This window comes from Hypanus sabinus, chromosome 3 (assembly GCF_030144855.1).
Source record: "Hypanus sabinus isolate sHypSab1 chromosome 3, sHypSab1.hap1, whole genome shotgun sequence".
Lineage (NCBI taxonomy): Eukaryota > Metazoa > Chordata > Chondrichthyes > Myliobatiformes > Dasyatidae > Hypanus > Hypanus sabinus.
The window spans coordinates 156,257,387-156,275,929 of NC_082708.1; the positions used below are offsets into that span (position 1 = coordinate 156,257,387).

At 41.9% G+C, this 18,543-nt stretch overlaps 1 protein-coding gene across 6 annotated transcripts in view; it reads left to right on the forward strand.

Annotated features, from left to right (window-relative positions):
- The window catches only part of LOC132391796 (PDZ and LIM domain protein 5-like), a 249,478-nt gene that overhangs the window by 207,304 nt on the left and 23,631 nt on the right, over nucleotides 1-18,543 (forward strand). For all 6 annotated transcript variants that reach the window (XM_059965424.1, XM_059965425.1, XM_059965423.1 and 3 more), the window contains exons 8-9: nucleotides 6,120-6,301; nucleotides 15,122-15,314. In XM_059965424.1, coding sequence (XP_059821407.1) covers nucleotides 6,120-6,301; nucleotides 15,122-15,314 — 375 coding nt within the window. The remainder of the gene's footprint in view (nucleotides 1-6,119; nucleotides 6,302-15,121; nucleotides 15,315-18,543) is intronic.

Consider the following 18,543-nt stretch of genomic DNA (forward strand, 5'->3'; position numbering starts at 1 on the left):
TCAGATAGCAATGGCTTGGGCTAGATGTTGCAGGTTCCAGATGATGGATATTAACTTCCCGTGACATCACCACTTGTAGATACCCCCGAACGTGAGGTAAGCTGGAACTGGCCAAGTCCGCCAGTCTTTGAAGACTCCTGCGTTTCTATGCATTGGAGATTCCGTACCAGGCTGTGATGCAACCAGTCAAAATCCTTTCCACTCGTTTTTTTAAAAAGTTTTCAATGGCATGCCACATCTCTTATGGGAAATGTGACATCTTTGCCATTTTTTTTCTTTATTCCAGATCTTTCTATAAACTCAGTGGTGACAGTTGACTCGCACTTTATTCAAACATATTGTTATTTTTCTATCCAGTCCCATGTTCTCATCAGTTAAGTTTGATGACAGACCATGAAATAATCTTGTAAATATTGTGCTGTTGTTGAGCACCATTCCTGCAAAATTGGCTGTGAATTTTGTTTTGTGCACAACAGGGCAGATTTGAGTTGACACATTCCTGTGATGTCCTGCAATGGGATTTAGTGTCCTTGTTCATGGTCCTTTTTTTGGAGATGAACTTTGTAAGCACTTGTAAATCTGCTTTCTGCTCTTTATAGGAACAGGATGAAATTTCCAAATCTCTCAGTAATGGATTATGTTTATGCCAGGAGTCCTTTTATGTAGTGAATGACTGTTGGCTGAGTGGTTGGTGGCCTTCAAACATCTTTCTCATAATTTAAAAAGGGGATATACCAGACCTAAGACAATAGTGTGTGTAGAGTGATTCCAGCTTACTTCTGGGCAACTTGTCTACGTTTAACTTAAGTATACAGTTAATTGCTAGAGTCCTAAATAACGGAGTGAATCTTGCGGATTCACAGCAAATTTCTCCAAGCAAGGGAGTGGAGGCTGGAAGACCTCTAACTGCAAGAGTGGGTCCCTTAATTCTGTCACCTTGCACTGAGCAGTAGCTAGAGATTCTCACAGCAGGTGACATGGGAATTCAATTCAGAATAAATCTGTTGTTTTACTGATTATTTAAGTCAAGTCAAAAATATTGTAACGTACACAGGTATAATGAGATACAGGTACAATGAAAAATTTGTTTGCAGCTGCATTACAGCCACAGAGGTTCAGAGAATGGTGCACAGAAAGCAATGTGCATGTAACTTGTAGATGACAATGAAGCAAGAAAAACTGCAAAGCAAGATGCTAGTGCAAAATCAAAACGCAATCAGGGACAAGTCCATGGCAGTGTATGAAATGGTCTGTCAAATTCCGTTCCTTAAGTAGAATTAGTTTTTTGCGGGTTGTTTCAAGGTTGTTGTAGGAAGATTCTTGAACATGGCAGGGTGGGTCTTCAGACTTCTGTGTCTCCTACCCAATGGTAGCAGCAAGAACAGTGCATGACCCAGATGGTGGGGATCCTTGATAACAAATGCCACCTTATGCTTTTAATGGAGGGGAGGGCTGCATGTTTGATACACCAGGCTGTGTCCACTGCACTCTGTAGTAATTTGCGGTTCTTGCGCATTGGACCTGGCGTTAGTAACTGCCAGAGATCCATTATTATTTCCTGAGCTCAGATGTTTTGGGGTTTAAAAAGGAAGAGTAATTCTAAAAAGCCTGTATTTTTGACCATTCTTTTGTACTTGTTCCCTGTCTTTCCTTTTTCCTCAGAATTTACATACAGTAATTTCGCTTCCTTGTCAGGAAGTTCTGCTCACAAATACTTAGTGTTTGCTCCTTCAGAGTTTGGGTGACATTTCTTAATTTTTCTCTCCGGTGGTCAGCAGAAGATTTAGGATTGGACTGTCTGGAAAGTATGTATCTGGTAGACCTATGGCAGGGTCACAAAACTCTTGGCCAGATTTGTCTTTTGTTCTGAAGTCACCATCAGCACTGCATCTGTCTGCATTGCTCCATGATGGCCTCTTGTAGATCGCAGAATAACAAAGTGTATTCATGGATTGTTGCATCAGGAAGGCTAATGGTACCATCAACAAAGCCTGCCACCTTGGCCATTCCCTTTGTCTCTTCTACCTTCTAGTACAAGATACAGAAACTTGAAAGCTCAGATATCTGGACTTAAGAATTGCTTCTTCCCCATCCTCTTAGACCTCTGAACCCTTTTCACATCTCCCTCCTGGTAGTGCTGCCATATTTTCAAAACTTTAATCCTTCCTTTCTCTGTTATTGTCATTTTAAGTTTCTTTTTGCACTATTTCAGCTTTCTCTCAAACCTTGCACCAATCTGTTACTTTGCATTCATCGCTCTATTTATTGGTGTATTTGTTGTTACCAGGTATACTATTTACTCTTTGGGCTTCACACAAGCAAGGAATTTCTTTGCACCTTGGTGTCTAGATGAAGTGATGTGAAGGTCATGGTGCAGAAAGAAGCATCTTCCTCACTTTTCTCACTTTTCAAATATATCCAGGTGGTTTTTGATGCATTTTTTCATCTGCCTCTAAACAGGGAAGCAGTGGGGTAGATGGAGGGGCCAGCCAGTGGCCAATACGAGAGGACATCTGTTTAAGAGGAATGTAGGAAATTCTGGGAGAGATGTCAGAGATATTTTTTCCCACACAACATGATAGCTGCCCTGGAACACACAACCCGGAGTGGTGGTAGAGTCTCAGTTAGCAGTGACATTTAAGCGATTCCTCTTTAGGGATGTGGATGTAGCAAAAGTGTATGATAAAGGACTGTATAAGAGAGAAAGTTTAGCTTGATCATGATGTAGCTTTATATCGGTCAGTATTGTGGGTTGAAGGATCTGTACTGTGTTCAGTGCATTAAGATATTGGATTCAGATCGGTTTATTGTCCTGTACACCAGGGTGCAATGAAATTCCTTCCTCCCATGAAGCTGTAATAATAAATAAAGCTTCAGTCACTGTGTAATAATGTTTTCATGTTACTTTAAATTTGTGAGATCTCTCATGTTAAATTGCTCCTTCCTTGGCAGCCAAGCCTGCACTTCCCAGACACTGGAATTCTCTCCCTAAACATTTCCTCCCCATTTAGTCACACTCCTCTTTACCAGACGCTTCTTAAAAGCCACCTTTCAGTGCCAATTGTCTGGCTTTCACTGGCTGATGTTTCAAACAGTTGGTGTTTCACAACCTAAGCGATATTTAGACCGGGGATGGCTGTTGAGGGGAGGACGATCCCTGTGAGCTTGTTCAACTGATACTGAGAGTACAGAGTAAAGTTGGATGCTGGGATTTAATATCTCACTGGGTGTCTGATTCATCACATGTAATAAAAGCAAGCATTCTGCCTTCTACCCCATAATGCGGGACCCTTTTGTAATATAATCAAGCAGAATATTTATTGTGCGGGTCTGCTCATTATAAAGCAGTGTGGTGTTGTAAGGCGCCTTGTGTATTGGTGCTTACTAATTGACATACTACAGTTCACTGCAGTACACTGACTTCCATTGATAAGAGGTCCTGGGAAGTTATTAGTGGTGAAGGATTGAAGTATCGGTTTAGGAGCTTTGTTCAAACATTACACACCTCAAATATTTGTTTTAGCAGAGTCTGTCACCCATATATCTTGGTTCTTTTGGAGGTATGTTGCAAGAAACAAGATGGCTGTTGTGAAGAAATGATTTGCTAGGCTGTATTAATAACTTTCCTCCTGGGTTTAGCACCAGATCCAGCTGCAGATATTAATTGGCTGCAACTTGCAAAGGATTGTTTAAAATTAAACACTGATTTAATGATTTGATTACATTTTCTTGTTAATAGGTGTCAAAAGAGTGGCATATTTTGGAAGATGATGATGTATGATGTAAATGTGTGGCTATTTTCCTCGTTTATTCTCTTGACTGAAGTAGTGTCTGATCTTACACTACATTCACTTGGATGACATACGCTTTCTCACTGTCTCTCACTCTCCACTCAGTCTTATGTATCTCACTCTCTGGCTCTTTGTCTCTGATTATTCCTTGTCAATTATACTCCTGGGTATGCACGGTTAATTTGATGCACTGTTCTTCTCATACATACAGTGCAAATCATTGATACTGGGTTTAATTTCTTCATTGCCACAGGTTCCAAGGTCATTTGCCCTAGGCCCATAGCACTGTTCAAGTTAAACTCAGTTTGAAAAGCTGTGGATTTTCCAGTGCAGTTAGCAGATATTAGATTACAAAATAAAACACCAGGAGGTGGAATTCTTTCAGACGAGAGGCATTATGGTTCTGTGGATTGTAATTCACTTCCAGAATACAGCTCTGTATAAACCAATTGATCTGAATTTCAATGGCAAAATGCAGCAGATGTAGATGCTTAACGTGTGCCGCCACAGAAGAATTTCAATCCGCGGTAATTTTCTGTACTTGGAGGGTTTTTGCTGGTACCTGATGTTTCTTTATATGATTGAACTCAGATGTAGCACATCAAAAGGCTATCCTGGGTTAATGCTGATTTAAAAAATATTACTTATATTCTGATATTAAATATTATTAATTGGTTTATTAGTGTCATATCTACCAATGGAGAATGAAAGTGTTTTGCTTGTCATCCAGAGAGATCCTGCTATACACAAGTACGTCAGGGCAGTGAAAAGCAAGCAGAATATAGTGTAGTTGCAGAGAAAGTGCAGGCAGACAAATGAAGTGCCAGAGCCACAATGAGTTAGATTAGGAGGTCAAGATTTCAAGTTCATCTTTTAATGTACAAGGACTGTTCCAGAGCAATAATATTAATAAGTAAATAAACTATAAGTATTTAGAACATTAGTTGTAGAGTCCTTAAAAGTGAGCCAATAGATTGTGGAATTGTTTTTTGAGTGTTGGGGAGAGTGAAGATATACCCTCTGGTTCAAGTACCTGATAGTTGAGGGGTAATAACTCTTCTGGAACCTGGTGGTGTGGGACTTGAGGCCCACACTCGTCATTTCTGATGACGACAGTGAGAAGAGAGCATGGCCTGAATGGTGGGGGTCCTTGATGATGGCTGCTGCTTTCCTGCAACAGCGCTGCTTGTGTATGTGCTCAGTGGTTTACCTGTGATGGACTGGGCTGTATCCACTACCTATTATAGGCTTTTCCATTCAAGGGTAGTGGTGTTTACAAACCAGACAGCGATGCCACCAGTCGGTATACTCCCCACCTTGCATCTATAGAAGTTAGTCAGAGTTTTAGATAACGTGCCATTTCTTTGCAAACTTCTAAGAAAATAAAGGTTCTGCTGTGCCTTCTTTGTAATGGCATTTAAGTGATCGACTCAGGACAGACCCTCTGAAATGATAACACATGGACGTCCAGCTTCCTCCACAATCAGCTGTTTAGTTTTGCTGGCACTGAATGAGATGTAGTTGTTGGACAACTCAGTCGGTTTTCAGTCTTCCTCCTGACTCTTCACCACTTTTGATAAGGCCGACAGCAGCGGTACTGTGAACAAACGTATATAGCATTGGAGCTGTGCTTGGCCTCACAGTCATAAGTGTACAAGTAGAGCAGGGGACCATGCACACAGCCTTGTACAGCTGTGCTGATGGAGACTGTGGCAGGGATGCCAATCTGAACTGTTTGGGTACTGCGAGTGAGAAAATCAAGGATCCATTTGCACAAGGGGCTTCTGACGCTTGCATCTTGGAGGTTATTGATTAGTTTTGTTGGGATGAAAGTGTTTAATGCAGATCTGTAGTCAGTGAAGAGCACCCTGATGTTTGTTCCAGGGTTGAGTGAATAACCAGTGAAATAGCATCTGCTGTTGACCTGCTTTGCCGGTAGGGGCAGTGGTGTGGATCCATGTCGCTCCTCAGGCAGGAGTTGAAATGTTTCATCTCCAACCCCTTAAAGCACAGTTGATGTAAGTGCCGCTGGACGATAGTCATTGAGGCAGTTTACCACATTGTTTTTGGGCACCAGTGTAATTGAAGCCAGTTTGAAGCAGGTGGGTAGCTCAGGCTGCTTCTTGTGTGCATCTGCGGGAGACACTGGTCAGTTCTGTGAAAAGCTAGTTGCACTGTCACATTCACAGAAAAGTTTGGTAAGTCTTGAAACTTAAAAGGTCTGGGTGGGAATTTCCACTTCTGTAGGAAGCTGATGACTGTGCTTAGTCAGTACTGTGGGAGTGATGTTGAAGGAACTGAGAATCTATTTCTCCTATTCCTTTACAGTGGAGAGCAGCCTGAGCTTCTACAACCCATTGGCCCGGCAACAGCCTCTGTCAAGCCCATGTCAAAGTCCAGTGGAGTCTGCCGCACCTCCCCTGCTGCTGCAGGATCTGGCCCAACCTTCAAGCCCTCGGGAGTCCCAGGTGCAGCCAAGACAACTGTTTGGCAACCTGGAAACTCAGCAGGTAAAACATGTTCCACCTTGTTGTAAAATTACTTATAAGCACGAATCTCAAACATTGTACAATAGTTTTCAAAAACTTATTACATCTAAAGTGTTTTCTAGTTAGTGAGGTTGTTCATAACTGCAGCTCAGAAAGAGGCCACTTGGCCCTTGTAATCCATGCTGAACTATTATTCTTCTAGTCCCATTAACCTGCACCAGGACCATTGCCCTCCAGTCATGTACCTATCCAAATTTCTCTTAAACATTGAAATCAAACCTGGATCTACCACTTCTGCTGGAAGCTTGTTCCCACACTCATCACAATCTGAGTGAAATAAGTTCCCTTAAACATGTCACCTTTCACCATTAATCCATGACCTCTAGTTCTAGTCTCATCCAACCTCAGCAGAGAAGCCTGCTTGCATTTAACCTATTGCCCCTCATAATTTTGTATACCTCTATCGTATCTCCCCTCATTCTCCTTTGCTCTATGGAATAAAGTCCTAACCCTTTCAAACTTGCCCTATATCTCAGCTCCTCAAGTCGAGCATCTTCCTTGATCGTTATCTTTGTTCACTTTCAATCTTATTTATGTCTCTCCTATAGATAGGCCCTTATCTAAGAAAAGATGTGTTGACATTGATGAGAGTCTGGAGGAGATTAACAAGAATAATTCTGGGAATGAAAGGGTTAACATACGAGGAGCCTTTGATGGCTCTGGGCCTATACTTGCTGGATTTTAGAAGAATGAGGAAGGATTTTGTTAAACATATTGAATATTAAAAAGCCTAGATAGAGTGGATACAGCCTTTTGGGCAGAGGGCACAGTCTCAGAATAGAAGGACATCAATTTAGAACAAAGATGAGGAGGAATTTCCTTAGCCAAAGGATAGTGAATCTGTGGAATTCATTGCCACCGATGGTTGTTGAAGGCAAATCACTGAGTACATTTAAAGTGGAGATTGATAGGTTCTTGATTTGCTCAGGTGTCCGTGGTTATGGGGACAAGGCAGGAGAATGGGGTTGAAAAGGATAATAATTCAGCAGACTGACCTAATTCTGTTCCCATGTCTCATGGTCTTATGGTAGGTAATCAGAACTGCACACACTACTCCCAATTTGTGCCTCACCAATGTCTTTTACAACTTCAACATAACATCCCAACTCCTGTATTCTGTTGTTTGGTTTCTGGAGGCCATGTGCCAAAAGCTCTCTTTGCAACCTTATCTAACTATGACACCACTTTCAAGGAATTATGTTCCCAGAACACTCTCTTCTTCTACTCTTGGCAGTGCCCTACCAATCACAGTGTAAGTCCTACTCTAGCGTGTCCTCCCGAATTGCAACACTTCACACTTGTCTGCATTAAATCCACTGCCATTTAAACTCAGTAAATATAGTTTATTGGAACAGAGAACAGTACAGCACAGGAATATGCCCTTTACCACACAATGTTGTGCCAAACTATTTAAAAGCCTAAATAAACTAATACTTCCTGGCTGTATAATGTCCATATCCCTCCATTCTTTGCACATCCACGTGCTTATTTAAGAGCTTCTACAATGGCTGTATTATTTTTGCCTCCATCAACATCCAGGCACCTCCACCCTTTGTGTAAAAGTTGGTTCTACACATCTCCTTTGAACATTTTCCCTTTTAACCTTAATTGAGAGCCACTAGATTTCCATCCTGGAGAAAAAAGATTCTGGCTGTCTATCCATGCCTCACATAATTTTATAAACCTCAGTCAAATCTCTCCTTATAACATATACCTTTAAATCCAGGCAGCAATATGGGGCTACCAAGCAAGGTTTCTGCATTGAATCTCTGGAGTAGGAATTGACCCAACAATCTTTGGACTCGGAGCAAAGGGTGCCACTCATTGTACTATGGCTGATGCTGTTTGGGGTAGCTTCTGTTGATGCAGTTCAATTGCACTCTCATGTGAGATGAGGAAGTAGTTAATTAACCAAGCTTATCCAGAGAATAGAGCAATGAAGGAAAGAGTGAAAAAAACACAAGCTAGAAGTCTGAAATAACATTAAAATACAGGAAATACTCAGCTGCACTTTAGGGAAGAGAAGCATTGCTTCAACTTCCCATGGTAACCCCAGTTTTATCCCCTCAGAGTCTTCCCACCATGCCTGCAGCTTAAAGGCTTTGTTTTGTCTCCTACACCTCCTCCCTCACCACCATTCAGGGCCCCAAACAGTCCTTCCGGGTGAGCAGGGTAGATTGGGAGACCGCTTCGCTGAGCGCCTATGCTCTGTGCGCCAGAAAAAGTGGGATCTTCGAGAGGTCACCCATTCCCATTCCAACATTTCAGTCCAAGGCCGCCTCTACTGCTGCGATGAGCCCACTCTGGTTGGAGGAGCAGCACCTTGAGTTCTGTCTAGGTAGCCTTCAACCTGATGGAATGAACGTTGGTTTCTTGAACTTCCAATAATGCCCCCCACCCCTCTCCTTCACACCCCTCTCCCCATTCCCATTTCCCTCTCTCACCTTATCTCCTTACGTGTCCATCACCTCCCTCTGGTGCTGCCCCTCCCCCTTTCCCTTTCTTCCATGTCTTTCTCCTCTCTAATCAGATTCCCCCTCCTCCAGCCCTTTTTCTCTTTCACCAGTCAACTTCCCAGCTCTTTACTTCACCCCTCCCCCTCTCACAGTTTCACCTATTATCTACTACCTTGTACTTCTTCCTACCCTCCACCCACCTCATCAGCAACACGAGTGAATCTGCAGATGCTGGAAATAAATAAAAAAACACGAAATGCTGGCAGAACTCAGCAGGCCAGACAGCATCTGTGGGAGGAGGTAATAACGACGTTTTGGGCCAAAACCCTTCATCCCACCTCATCATTTTTTTTTCTCCAGTCTTGATGAAGGATCTTGGCCTGAAACATCAATTGTTCCCTCTTTTCCATAGACGCTCTCTGGCCTGCTGAGTTCCTTCAGCATTTTGTGTGTGTTGCTTGGATTTTCAGCAGCTGCAGATTTTCTCTTGTTTGTTCTGTCTCCTTCCAGTTCTGACAAAGGACCTTCAACCCTTAAATATTGACTTTGTCTCTTCCCAGAGATCCGGCCTAAAGTTTGGAGTATTTCAAAGTAAAGTCCAGTTTAATGTCATATGTACACGCACAGCTGCAATGGTAAACTACTTTCAGCAGCATCGCAGGCACGTAACATTAGATACTCAACATTCATGAGATAAATATGAATTACGCAAGGAAGAATACGATTAGAAGATAAAAAAGTTCATTATAGTACAAAATAGTGGAAGAGTTGAGGTGGTAATTAGATCTGTGTGGGTCAGTTCAAGAACTGAATAACTTAAGAGAAGTTGCTGCTCTTGAACCTGGTAGAGTGAGACTTCAGGCTTCAGACCATCATGCTGGATGGCAGCTACAAGAAGCTGGCATGGCCTGAATGCTGGAGATCTTAGATATGTTAGATGTTTCCTTGAGGCAGCACTTCATGTAGATACCTCTGACAGTAGGGAGGGATACACCCGTGATATATTGGGCTGATCCCAGTACTCTCTGCAGCTTCTCATTTCTTGCACTTCTGAGTTGCCTTGCCAGACCATGATGCAGCTGGCCAGGATACTTTCAGTAGTACATCCGTAGAGGTTTGTTAGAGCATTCATTGACATGCCAAACCTCCTTACCTTCTAAGAAAGTATTTCTGCATTTTATGTCTTTATTGATGAAGGCAAATGGGTAGTACTGTGAGAGCAAAGCAAGGGTTAACTTGATGCTCTTGAAATCATTATGCATTTGGACAATGGACTATTGTGAAGTGTGTTCTTTCTGATGGTGGTTCTAATGGAATATCAGAGTTTTAATGGAAGCCTCAAATTGAACTCTTGTAATTAGTGTTATTACTAGAATCGTCAGGGTAGTGAACAACATTTACAACCATGTTAATTATGACTGCATAATTAGCAAGATTCTTTATCAATAACTGAAAATGTATTACAACTAACATAATGCTGATTTTTGAATAGACTGCACTGTGAGCAAACAGATGCTAAAGTTTACTTGCTGATCATTTGGTAGGCTTGGACTCTCAAGAAAATTCTTAGTTTCAGTACAAACTGTTCTTAAAACTACGGGAACGGCAAAACAATACTTTATTTTGAACAACTCTTTCTCCACAAAGTGTCCATTGATTGCCTTGGCAATTTGAGAATCTTTTAATTTGGAGCAGGAATGAAAGGACTCGGTCCCCATCCTTAGTAGCCTGGAACTGAGTGTCCACACCATTTCAAAGCATTGACGATTCGATCATGGCTGTGGGTCCAGAGTTGTGCATAAGCAAGATGGGACAAGGTTTGACAGATTTTCATCTAAAAAGGTCATTGGTCATCCAGATTGGGCAAGCATCCAGTAGTTTCATCATCTCGAAATGACAGAGACATACAGTACAGAAACAGGTCCTTCAGCCCAGCGACTATCAACGAGCCATTTCCATTTATTCCCCCACACTGAAAAATGTAGCTTCCAAATTATCACATGTTTATTGTTTATTATGATGCTGTGATGCTCACTGACCTATAATTACCTGGATTATCTCAAATTCCATTCTTTAACAAAGGCACAACGTTCTCCAGTCCTCCGGGAATATTCTGGGTTATATGTCATCAGGCCTTGGGGACTCATTCACCTCAATGCATGGTGATTCTGAACTCCGATCAGCTTGTCTTTAAACAACTGCTGGCATGTTAGCTGTGAACGTGTCTGACAGCAGCTACTCCCAGTCAATGCCCCTTATCTTATCCTATCATAATTTGCCATACCTCAGTTTAGTAGCTTTTTGCAAGATCCAATTTTTTTTTGCTCATAATTCTTAAAACACAATGGTCTGTCCAGTGCTTTACTGATCTCTGTTTTATTTGGCAACAAATTGGACTTTGAGAAGTCTGTGAAGATTATTGCACAGAAATGGGCCATTTCAAATCAATCAAAAATCAAATCAAATCAAGTTTAATTATCATTCAAGCCACACGTGGATACAGCTAAATGAGACAGCATTCCTCTGGGGCCATGGTGCAAAACAGTCAAAAATTTTGCCCAAGATGTATGGTTCAGGGCAGAATGTTTTACGCTGACACTAAAAATTGGGTGGATTGTGCTCACTTCTGTGGAGGGTTTCTCTGGCCAGTGTGCATGTCAGTATGTGTAACACCTGCTGTCTGCCTGTACATGGGACCTGTTCATCTGTACACTAGCCAAGAAGTACAGAAAGTGCTGCAGGTTAGACAGTTTTGCATCCCATTATCTTGCTGCAACCAGGCGCAGCACCAAGTCTGGGGGCTTTCTAGAACATAATGAGCCAAATGACTTGACACACCTTCAATCTTTTGCTGAATTATAGGAAAGATGTTAACAAAATAGAGAGAGTACAGAGAAGATTTACTAGAATGTTACCTGGGTTTCAGCACCGAAGTTACAGGGAAAAGTTGAACAAGTTAGGTCTTTATTCTTTGGAGCGTAGAAAGTTGAGGGGGGACTTGATAGAGGTATCTAAAATTATGAGGGGGATAGATAGAGTTGACGTGGATAGGCTTTTTCCATTGAGAGTAGGGGAGATTCAACAAGAGGACATGAGTTGAGAATTAGGGGGCAAAAGTTTAAGGGTAACATGAGGGGGAATTTCTTTACTCAGAGAGTGGTAGTTGTGTGGAACGAGCTTCCAGTAGAAGTGGTAGAGGCAGGTTCGATATTGTCATTTAAAGTAAAATTGGATAGGTATATGGACAGGAAAGGAATAGAGGGTTATGGGCTGAGTGCAAGTCAGTGGGACTAGGTGAGAGTAAGCGTTCGGCGCAGACTGGAAGGGCCGAGATGGCCTGTTTCCGTGCTGTTATGGTTATATGGTTATATGACTGGCAAATTTAATGCAGGCTCATTAATATGAATAAAGTTGCGTTTCCTTACAAAGGAATGAAGTTTATTTCAATAAATTTTCATAACAGATACCGTTCTATATTTAAATAAATTAACATACTTAATTGCTTCTGCTGACAGTGAAGGTTGGAAACTGTGGGTGAAACCTTTGGCAGCTAATAGTCTGTGGATCCATAGTTTCCACTGTTTGAAACTAAGTCAGTTCACTGAGTAGTCACCGCAGCAAGACCAGAACTACACTGGAAAAAATTCACAGGGCTTCCTTTATTACAAGTTTGACATCAATGGGCAGACACTTATCCTGGATCAAATGCTCCTCACTCCAAAATTTCCATTGTTCTTGTACCATTTCTTATATCCTATCATTCCCCGTTATCTCTGTAAAGAAAAATTATTTAAAAATTCTTTTTGTTCTTTCCTGGCTCAGATCTGGGCATTTACAAACAAACAAGACAACACGTGTGTTCAAGGTGTCAGGAATACTCTTTATTAGAACTAGCACAAATGTAATACAGAAAGAAAGAAACGAATCTCCACAGTGGTAGCAGTACAAAAATCAAAATAACACGTCTTCTAAATGAGCTGATCTACGGTATGCTAACAGACTTTCATGTAGCCTCTCTGTCTGTTTGTCTTTCTCTGCCAATGTCCAGGTCTGACTTGACATACCTTGGCTTTCTCAAAGTACTGTTCCCTATGTCAGCACTAGCCACCTGCCGTCGTCTAGCCTTGGGCAAAATTCTCTCTGCCTGCACCAAGAAGGTGCTTCTTTTTTACCCTTGAAAACTTCTTACACTGGTACACCTGCAAAATGATCTCTGCTTCCCATGAAAAGCATGTTTCTCACCATCTTCCACTATTATGGCAGTAGACTTATGCCCTCAAAACGTTGCTTTGGTTCTTTTGCACTCTATCAAAACAACCCAACTCCAACCTAACACCAGCGTGTCTTACAGACTTCCACTTTGTTTCACGTACCAAGGAGGAATCATGTTTAACTTTTTTTCTTACAATCTCTTCCCTACTTGTACTGTCTTTACGTAGAGTGAGGTAATCCTCTTGCACTGGCATATAACATAGATCAGTAAGTCACAGGAACCAGCCTTTTGGCCGATGATGTTATGACAGACAAATAAGTTCGTGATCAAGTACCCAACTAAACTCATCCCTTCTGCCTACACAAAATCCATATTGTTCCATTTCCTACACTTTCATGTGGCAGAGGAACACAGTGACTGCATTATTAGGTAAAGGAGGTAACTAATGAAGTTTCTTGTTTTATTTTGACTAATTTCATCACGTATCTCCACATCTAAAGTTCCCCTATCTTGCCATCCTTATTCTTTCATCTTACTGGAACATGTGTGTCCCATGCAGTTAGTATTTAAACACCCTTCACATGTAGATGTGGACCTGCACAGAAACAGCTATAGTTACCTTACAACTTAAGGACTTGTGATTACTTTTCCTTGACTTTTCTCCCACTGAAAGGTCAGCTACCTGACCAGGCTCATTCTATAGCTCCTTCTCTTGTTTGACTATCTACATATTGATTTAAGAAACCCTCCTGGAGATAATGAGCAAATTCTTGTCTGTCTAAACTCTTGCACTAAATATATCCCAGACTATATAAGTGAAGTTGAAGTTGCCCATTATTACAACCTTGTTGTTTTCACGCCTTTCCCTAATTTGCATGCATATCTGTTCTTCAGTGTCCTGGTGGCCATTGGAAGGTCTGGAGTATAATCTGGTATGATAGCACCTTTTAATTTTTTAAGTTCTACCTGGACAGATTTGTGGATGAGCCCTCCTTGTATCCCATCTGAGTGCAGGTGCGATACTGTTTCTAATTAATAGCAGTGCATGCTGTGTCAGGTTTCAGTGTCTCACACGAGCTCTGTGCCATTCCACCTTTACCCTTTATGTTCAATACTAGGTTTCCACCCGGGAGTTTATGGGTTAGTTGCTATGCTAGAAGCCACTTACCGATTTACACTATAGTAACATACAACGTGCTAGAGGAGCTCAGCAAGTCGGGCAGCACCTCTGGAGGGGGGAAAAGTACAGCTGGATTGCAGATTCCGACATCTGCAGTCTCTTGTGTCTCACGTTTATTAGAACTCATTGTAACTTGCAGCATTTCATTTGGGTTGGCTTGATAAAGGTTCCAGTTATTCCTAAAGGTACCGGCCCTGCCAAGTTCTTTTATTTAACCTGTTATGAAGGCATCCCTGCTATAGGGAGCCATTTGATGGCAGGTAAGTGGTGAATTAAAGACCTAAGCCAGGTTAAGAGCAACGACTCATTAAGTTCTGGGCTTTCACAGCCAACTTATGGGAATTGGTGTATACGAACTGGTTACTGGCTATCTCACATTACAAGATCTGGAATTGAAATGGGTTTATTATTGCCACATAGAATTGTAGAGCATTGCTGCATGGATAGAGGTCTTTCGGCCCAACCTTTCTGTGCTGACAATTGGGCTCAGCTTGACCAGATTTTCTGCATTCAGCCCATATCCCTCTGAGCCCCAATCCTTCATGTACTCACCCAAGTGTCTCTACTGTACCTACCTTAACTACATCTTCTGGCTGCCTACTCCCTATATTCAACACCCTGTACATAGAACAATTGTCCCTCAGGTCCCTTTAAATCCTTTTCCTCTCACCCTGGACTTATGCCCGGAGTTTGGACTCCCCTACTCTAGAGAAAGGACTGTTACCAGCCACCTCATGGAGATCTCTCAAATTTTAAATGCCTCTATGAGGCTGGCCCTCATTCTTCCGCATTCCACACATTCCAAAGAGTAAAGGCCTAGTCTGCATCGATGCACTGAACTAACAGAGAAAAGCTCAGCTTGTTCTTTTTCAGGTATTGTTCAATTTTCATTGCAAGAGGGGAAAAAAATAATTTTTGTCTTTCTCCTGCAGTGAACAGCGTCTCCAAGATTACACTGCCGACTGCACATGTCTCTCCTGCCAATTCCACATCCAACGCGAAGGTGCCCAGCACTACGGTGGAGAAGCCACCCCTGCAAGATGATAACACACTGGTTCAAATGGCTGAACACATCCCTGCTGGGAACAGGACACCAATGTGTGCCCATTGCAACTTAGTTATTAGGTAAGAGGCAGAAGGTATTGTTGAAATGGATGGGAGGCTGCTGAGATTAGACAGGATTGATGTTCAGAACTCTGGTATCAGACGTATGAATCAGCATGTGGTTCGTCATCAGAACCAGCTTCAAAAGTAAAGGATATTCCATTCAGGGCAAACACAAGAAGAAATGTGTCATCCAATAGGAGTGAAACTTTGGAATTCTGCACACAAAGTCTTTGGAGAGTCGATCACTGAACACATTTTCAATCCATCCATAGATTTCAGATATTCAGGAATATAGGGGTCGGTGCAGAAGCAAAAAGTTTCCCATGATCTATTAAAAGACCATCAGAACTTGCAGTGGGATCTTGATCTGCTTGGAAAGTGGTTGGAGGAAAGGCAAATGCTAATCAATCCAGTTAAGTATGAGGAGTTGTATTTTATAAAGTCAAACTAGGGTAGGATGGTAGAGCACTGGGGGAGCATTGTACAACAGAAGAACTTGAGGATACAATTACATTGTTCCCTGAAAATTGCATCACAGGAAGACAGGGTGGTAAAGAAGGCATTTGGCATGCTGCCATTCATCAGTCAGGATACTAATTATAAGAATTAGAACATTGCATTGCAATTCTACAAGACTTTGGTGAGGCCACGCATTTTTGAGGCAGGAATTGTAGCAACATTTAAAAGATTTTTGGATGGGATAGAAAATGCTAAGAGGGTTATAAGCCAAATGTGGGCAAATGGGACTAGCGTAGACAGCCATTTTGGTTAGCATGGGCCAGTTGGATCATAAAGTCTCTTTCCCTGCTCTAGAACTCAATGACTTTATGAATCGTAAAGTATGCACAAGCACTGAGTAGTCTATTTCTTATTTTCTCATGACTCATAATAACTTGAGAACTGTATTTCAGTGCCCAAACAGATGAAAGAACAATCTGAGCTTATCACGCTGAGCCTGATCAGTTAGCACAGCCTGTCTATAATTGTCCAAACCACTCTCCAATCCAAGTGGTAATTTAGTTTGTTTATATTTGAACTCTTTATGAAATGAAATGTGATGAAGCACATGGTGATTTGCATGTCCGACACCAGAGTGCTAAAACAACTCCAGTTCTTGCTCCATGCCTTCTCCCCACCTACTTAAACTCATCATGTCCCCCTTTTGTTTTCAGTCCAGCAGAAGCGTCTCGCTCCAAAACACCGACTGCCCATTTCTCTCCATAGATGCTGCCTGACCTACTGAGTTCCTCCAGTGCTATTTACATGAATTCAAATAGAAACATAGAAAATAGGTGCAGGAGTAGGCCATTCGGCCCTTCGAGCCTGAAGTGACTTATGCCATCATTGACATAAGTTGTGAGATCTGTTGTTCTGTGGCAGCAGTATAGTGCAGGCACAATGTTACAATAGAAATAAATAGTGCAAAAGAAATTGTAAGGAAGTGTTCATGAGTTAATGGACTGTTCAGAAACCTGATGGTAGAGGGGAAGAAGCTGTTCCTAAAGCACTGAGGTTAGGTTTTCAGCCTCCTATACTTCCACCTTGATAGTGGCAATGAGAAGACAGCATGTCCCAGTTTGTGAGGATCCTTAATGATGGACGCAGTTTTCTTGGGGCTTCACTTTTGGAAGCTGCTCTCGATAGTGGAGTTGTTTGTACCTGTGATGGAGCTGAATGAGTCTACAATCCACCTGTGATTCCTATGATCTTGTGCATTGGTGCCTCCATGGCAGACGGTGATGTAACCAGAAAGAATTTGCTAGAGTCTTTGATGATGCGTCGCTAGCATGCCTTTATCATAATTACCGCAATATGGTGGGCCCAGATCTGGGAGAACAGAGTTCAGAAACTTGAAGCTGCTGACCATTCAAAGATGATTGGTGTGTGTTCTCCCGTCTTCTCCTTCCTGAAGTCCATAATCTGCTCCTATATCTTATGGAACTGCATTGCTCTGAGAGCAGATGTAGACTGGGTGGGTCAAGTGGCCTTTCTCCACACCACGTGGAAAAATGATGCTCTGCATTCCGCAACAGGTTATGTTGCTGTTGAGTTAGCGGTCTGTGGAAGACTCAACACGTGCAGGAGTTAAATTCGGCGAGGTAGTTGAAACAGAAGTGAAATTATGACTCAAACCACAGAGACAGACATTTTAAACATTGTGACAGAGGTGGTGAGTTAGCACCAGCTAACAAATCCAACATGTGGGAATTGGTGATTGGATCAGCAATCGAAGTATGTTTGTGAAGTTGGGAATTGGAAGTGTACATCTAAATCACTTAACTCCCACAAGAGATACTCAAGGCTTTATTGAAAAGTGATGTGAGAGAATGGAAAAAATAAACAGGGTCCACTGATGAGAATAAATGGATGTGATGCCAATGACTTTTTCCTTTGTGAGAAACAAGAGAATCCAAACACTTACAGAGGGTTTAAAATGGTAAATGAGGTGGAAGTATGAAATAGTTATGATAGCAGTGCAGTGTATGGAAATGTGTATAACGCAATGCAGTACATCAGTGCAGAGGTGCTGTGTGATGAAGCGAGTTATGTGTATTCTAGCTGCTCCCCATTGGCTCTGCGTTGCCCCAGTGAGGATAAGAGAACTTGTAGGTATACACACACAAACCAATCACAGAAAACTGCACTACAGTGTCCAGGAGATGCTGTGGCCAAAAGGAAATGAAAACAAGACATGCTGAGCAGGTCGGGCAGCGTCAATGGGGAAGAACAGGTCAATGACCTTGCATCATGGGCTAATGTTTGAGGTTGGTGATTCCATCCCGTTTCCACTCGAGAGTCAAACAGCTACTGCACGTCACTTTCAGAAGGACACAGCACTAAAGTCCTTTCCCTTACAATCTAAAATAGTTAAGCAATGGCAGTAATATGTGGAGTGGACAGATCAAGCATTGTGCCTCAGTTCTGACTGGAGCTGCATTAGAGTGTGTAGAACTGAGTTAGTAAATCATTCCTTTAACATTTTTATCTAGATTTACAACTGATGGGTAAACTTAGTTACACGTTTCTCTCTGTTGTTTTAATGCTTATTTGTTACCAAACAACAAAGCAATGGCCCACGGATAGGTAGTGTCACAGGGACTATAGATAGAAAGATTGAATTACAAAGAAAGCTATTAATAAATCATATCAGCAGGAAAGTGTGAAGATATCTGTATTTGAACCAGTAAGAGATCCAAATGAACCACTCTTCATTTTGATGTGCTCAGTGGTGGGGAGGGCTTTGCCC